The sequence below is a fragment of the Coregonus clupeaformis genome, chromosome 40, assembly GCF_020615455.1.
Source record: "Coregonus clupeaformis isolate EN_2021a chromosome 40, ASM2061545v1, whole genome shotgun sequence".
Taxonomy (NCBI): domain Eukaryota; kingdom Metazoa; phylum Chordata; class Actinopteri; order Salmoniformes; family Salmonidae; genus Coregonus; species Coregonus clupeaformis.
In genome coordinates, this window is record NC_059231.1 from 6,419,131 (window position 1) to 6,425,130 (window position 6,000).

Here is a 6,000-nt window from a genome sequence, read left to right on the forward strand (position 1 = left end):
CAAGCAATGTGAACACTAGGTTGCTTTGGAGCGTAAATCTTGTTTCGTGCATACAGTGCCTTGCAAAAGTATTCATCCCCCTTGGCATTTTTCCTATAATTGTTGCATCACAACCTGTAATTTAAATGGATTTTTATTTGGATTTCATGTAATGGACATACACAAAATAGTCCAAATTGGTGAAGTGAAATGAAAAAATCTAAGTGTCACATGATCGCAGTATATATACACCTGTTCTGAAAGGCCCCAGAGTCTGCAACACCACTAAGCAAGGGGCACCACCAAGCAAGCGGCACCATGAAGACCAAGGAGCTCTCCAAACAGGTCAGGGACAAAGTTGTGGAGAATTACAGATCAGGGTTGGGTTATAAAAAAATATCAGAAACTTTGAACATCCCACGGAGCACCATTAAATCCATTATAAAAAATTGAAAGAATATGGCACCTCAACAAACGTGCCAAGAGAGGGCCGCCCACCAAAACTCACGGACCAGGCAAGGAGGGAATTAATTAGAGAGGCAACAAAGAGACCAAAGATAACCCTGAAGGAGCTGCAAAGCTCCACAGCAGAGATTGGAGTATCTGTCCATAGGACCACTTTAAGCCGTATACTCCACAGAGCTGGCCTTTACGGAAGAGTGGCCAGAAAAAAGCTGTTGCTTAAAGAACAAAATAAGCAGACACGTTTGGTGTTCGCCAAAAGGCATGTGGGAGACTCCCCAAACATATGGAAGAAGGTACTCTGGTCAGATGGAAAAGAAGGAAAACGCTATGTCTGGCGCAAACCCAACACCTCTCATCACCCCGAGAACACCATCCCCACAGTGAAGCATGGTGGTGGCAGCATCATGCTGTGGGGATGTTTTTCATTGGCAGGGACTGGGAAACTGGTCAGAATTGAAGGAATGATGGATGGCGCTAAATACAGGGAAATTCTTGAGGGAAACCTGTTTCAGTCTTCCAGAGATTTGAGACAGGGACGGAGGTTCACCTTCCAGCAGGACAATGACCCTAGGCATACTGCTAAAGCAACACTTGAGTGGTTTAAGGGGAAACATTTAAATGTCTTGGAATGGACTAGTCAAATCCCAGACCTCAATCCAATTGAGAACCTGTGGTATGACTTAAAGATTGCTGTACACCAGCGGAACCCATCCAACTTGAAGGAGCTGGAGCAGTTTTGCCTTGAAGAATGGGCAAAAATCCCAGTGGCTAGATGTGCCAAGCTTATAGAGACATACCCCAAGAGACTTTCAGCTGTAATTGCTGCAAAAGGTGGCTCTACAAAGTATTGACTTTGGGGGGGGGGGGTGAATAGTTATGCACGCTCAAGTTTTCTGTTTTTTTGTCTTATTTCTTGTTTGTTTCACAACAAAAAATATTTTGCATCTTCAAAGTGGTAGGCATGTTGTGTAAATCAAATGATAAAACCCACCCAAAAATCAATTTTAATTCCAGGTTGTAAGGCAACAAAATAGGAAAAATGCCAAGGGGGGTGAATACTTTCGCAAGCCACTGTACATGGTGTATGTGTGTCTGTGTGTGTGTCTGTGTGTGTGTGTCAAACCGTCTGTCTGTCTGTGTGTCTCTTGCCATCAGTCAGTCTGTCAACAGCTTCCAAAGCTTCTCATGTTGCAGTATGGAAAGTAAAGAGTACAGTGAAGAGGACAGTAAAGAGGACAGTAAAGAGGACAGTATGTGAGAGAGAAAGGAGGGGGTGGATTTACACTGACATGTTCCCTGGAAGAGCAGGAAGGAGGGGGATCTGTAGAAATAAAAAGGGGAATAACACTAGCCACTGTTCTCTTCTGTTGCAATATAAAACTATACTATACTATATAACTACCACAGCTTCTGCATATGCAAACCTCCACTACACATTGTTCAGCAGGTTATTGTTACAGGTCACATAGCTAAACTGTATTAGAAGAGCCAGAGTATATATTTACTCCATATTAGGTCATGTAAATAAGATAAGATCATACAGAAGATACGATTACAGGTTTATGTGTGTGAGTTCAGACAAGATAAGTTAATACTGACAAGAGAAGTTACAACCTCCTGTGTGTGTTGAGACAAGACAAGTTAGTGGAGCTCTTGAAATTGTGCCATATCTTGGTTATTATAAATCTCTTAGTTCTCAGTACTGAATAGGTTCCAGTCAGCAGGGGTGCCCTTGCCTTAGCCAATGAAGCATCGCCATAGGCCCTTAGGGGGAAATGTTTCGGAGAAACATACAGGGAGAGAAAAGTGACTGTCTAGGAACTATTCATTTCCTCCGATGATTAAATGTTGCAGATGATGTGACTTTGGCAAGAGTGTCATTTCAATAAAGCAGCTGTAATATAAAGGTATTAAATGTCATGTAAATAAATTTGTCATGGCCGTACGTCTGTCGTGGATAAATGTGAGAGGAAAGAATAGGAGCTTGCTCATATTTCTATTCTTGCTGGGAGGTCTAATTTTACACTGTGTGTTCTCCTACACAGAATATCAACTATCACTCTCTCTCTCGCTCTCCTCTCTTTCTCTCTTTCCCCTCTCTCTCTCCCCCTCTCCTTCATCTCTCTTTCCTCTCTTTCTCTCTCTTTTTTTTCTCTCTCTCTCTCATTCTTTCTCTCTCCCCTCTCTCTCTCTCTCTCTCTCCCCCTCTCCTTCCTCTCTCTTTCTCTCTCTTTTCTCTCTCTCTCTCTCTCTCTCTCATTCTTTCTCTCTCCCCTCTCTCTCTCCCTCTCTCCCCCTCTCCTTCCTCTCTCTTTCCTCTCTCTCTTCTCTCCTCTCTTCTGTTCATAATGATCACCATGCATGATTATAATGTCTGTCTGCCTTGGAAGATGAGCCAGATGGTCTGCCTTTTACCCCGTGTATCACTCTCCCACTGGGGGATCGGGTTAGCTGAGACAGACATTACACAACCCCTTGGTTGTGTAAGGGAAACCTGTGGATTATAAAAAGGTCCTAGCTATGCCAGGCATGCCACACCAGGGAGGATGTGGGTAGAAACAGTAGGCCAAATGGAGGGCATGCTCTGAGGGGGGAGAGCTCTTGCTCAGCCCTTCAATCAGAGACCTGTCAGGAGGAGTGGAGGGTGGATGTGTGTCTGTTTTTCACGCTCTATCTGTCCTCTGTCATTACTCTCAATCACGGCAGGCCTATACACACAAACACACACACACACACACACACAAACACACACACACACACACACACACACGCGCACACACACACGCACACACACGCAGAGTTGTAAGAGGGAAAATATAGATTTTCACACGACAGTTGATTACACCATTAGTGTGTGTACTTGGTGTGTGTATTTCATTTTCAAAGTCTCTCCCCTAACTTCAAGTTACAGTACTTCGCCTACAGTACATTCCATCAAGGCAATCCGTGAGGATGTTAGAGGGCCTTTTACTGAAGAATGTGTTTGTTTCATATGATTTGTGTTGAGCTTTTTTGTGTTTGCTCTGCTCTATTCTGTTCTGCTCTGTTCTGTTCTGTTCTGTTCTGCTCTGCTCTGCTCTATTCTGTTCTGCTCTGCTCTGTTCTGCTATATTCTGTTCCGCTCTATTCTGTTCTGCTCTGTTCTACTCTGCTCTATTCTGTTCTGTTCTGTTCTGCTCTGCTCTATTCTGTTCTGCTCTGCTCTATTCTGTTCTGCTCGCTCTGCTCTATTCTGCTCTGCTCTATTCTGTTCTGCTCTGCTCTGCTCTATTCTGTTCTGCTCTATTCTATTCTGCTCTGCTCTGCTCTATTCTGTTCTGCTCTGCTCTATTCTGCTCTGCTCTATTCTGCTCTGCTCTGCTCTATTCTGTTCTAATCTATTCTGCTCTGCTCTATTCTATTCTGCTCTGCTCTATTCTGCTCTTCTCTGTTCTGCTCTATTCTGTTCTGCTCTATTCTGCTCTGCTCTATTCTGTTCTGCTCTATTCTGTTCTGCTCTATTCTGCTCTGCTCTATTCTGTTCTGCTCTATTCTGTTCTGCTCTATTCTGTTCTACTCTATTCTGTTCTGCTCAGTTCTGCTCTGTTCTGTTCTGTTCTGTTCTGCTCTATTCTGTTCTGTTCTGTTCTGCTCTGCTGTATTCTGTTCTGCTCTGTTCTGCTCTATTCTGTTCTGTTCTGCTCTGCTCTGCTCTATTCTGTTCTGCTCTGTTCTGCTCTATTCTGTTCTGCTCTATTCTGTTCTGTTCTGCTCTATTCTGTTCTGTTCTGCTCTATTCTGTTCTGCTCTGTTCTGCTCTGTTCTGCTCTGCTCTATTCTGTTCTGTATTCTGTTCTGTTCTGCTCTGTTCTGTTCTGTTCTTCTGCTCTTGGTCTCAACATGACTCCCTGCTTAAATAAAGGTTCAATAAAATGACACTGTAGATCATGAGCCTTGTGTGCAATTTAAAAACCACACTTTGGAGCCCCATTAAGAGCCCCAAACTGTCCTAAATGTTATTATTTACCCTCATTGTGATATACGCTATATAAACCTTGTCCTCATTCCATTAATGTGACCTCCCTCTCTTTCTTTCCGTCTCTCCCGACAGACCTTACGGTGAGCTCACCAACTGCACCTACCTGATCGCTCTGAAGATGGACTGTTTCTGGCCCAACCGGCTGGTGGACGAGTTCTTCATCCGCATCCACAAGCACTACTTCCACGATTGCTCCCTGTCGGGACGGCTGCTGCGTGATCCACCCAACCGTATCCTTGGGCCATTCATCGTGGTGCCCATCCTTGTCACGTTGCTCATGACTGCCCTAGTGGTGTGGAGGAGCAAGCGCAGTGAAGGCATGGTGTAGCTGGGGCCAGGCCCAACCTCCAGGCCACCAGCCAGGGAGAAGAGGTCTAGAGGAGGGCCCCCTTCACTTCCACCCATGACAGACACAGATACACATAACACTGCTGCTACCTACTACAGAACAGACATCATGGACCAGGTGAGGGACTGGGAGGACTATCAAAGCCTGTCTTAAGGACAACATTATAGAGCATCTCTGGTCCTATCACTCTGTTGGATAGGAGACTGAGCTACAGCCACAGGATATAGGAAAGGACACAGACTACAAGATGAGAATTCATATATCTACAGTAATTATACCCTGCAGGCGGACTGGTTTAAAAATGGAAGAGTGCTTCCATTGCCCTTTATCTACTAAATCCAATCTGGGTGGAGAATCACAAGCTGTTTGCCATGAAGGACAGATGCTGTCTGAGTGGTTTGAAGGAATTCCTGGACACATTAGGTAATTTCCTGTGCAGTGAGTTGAGACACTTTGGCACAGCTCCTGGAGTGGACTTCTTACAATCAGTCACTGATTGGTTGATAGAAAGCATTATCCTATCATCTCTCTGCTTTATGGATGCTGTCTGTGCACTCTGCACTCTCCTCATAAACACTGTCTGGACCCAACACCCTGTCCCTGTCCTTGCCCCTGCCCCTGCCCCTGTCAGAACCAACACATTTCTACACTCACCCTTCAAGTCGTCACTTTGTGTACTGTGCCAAAGTGCTGTCAGTAATCAAAATAATCTTTAAAATATTAAAATCGAATTTGGCCTTGAATAGAAAGTGAATATGAAAAAGACACATTTTTATTTTTTGGGGGGGACGTGTGCGAAACTGAGGTACAACATAGTGTGCAAATGAGGTATTTCATAATGACTGTGTTCAATAAACTTGGATTAAAAACAAAGACGTGACATTGTGTATCGGGTGCTTTGTAACGGTGGTTTGGTAGTATTACTTTTATCTGCGTAGTCACACAAGGCTTAAGGCTAGTCGATTGTTTTGTAAGTTACTGACAAACTGTCGTGTCTGTGTAACATCTGTGTTTATTGGCTATTTAGCAAGGCTAATGCTGTCATCACCAGATAGGGACATTGCCTTTAAGAGCAGAGCATCCTGCTTATGGCATTTTCTGACGTATTCTTCATCTTATTAGTACTGAGAGGCAAAGCGTCTGTGTGTCTGGCTGCCTTACTAATTGCTTTATATTACTATGGCTGAGA

The 6,000-nt window shown here is 44.1% G+C and overlaps 1 protein-coding gene across 1 annotated transcript in view; it reads left to right on the plus strand.

Annotated features, from left to right (window-relative positions):
* LOC121554989 (receptor activity-modifying protein 1-like) overlaps positions 1-5,691 on the plus strand; it is a 73,283-nt gene extending 67,592 nt beyond the window's left edge. The window contains exon 3 of the mRNA XM_041868735.2: positions 4,535-5,691. Coding sequence (XP_041724669.1) covers positions 4,535-4,790 — 256 coding nt within the window. The 3' untranslated portion in view covers positions 4,791-5,691. The remainder of the gene's footprint in view (positions 1-4,534) is intronic.
* The last annotated feature ends 309 nt before the right edge of the window (positions 5,692-6,000 follow it).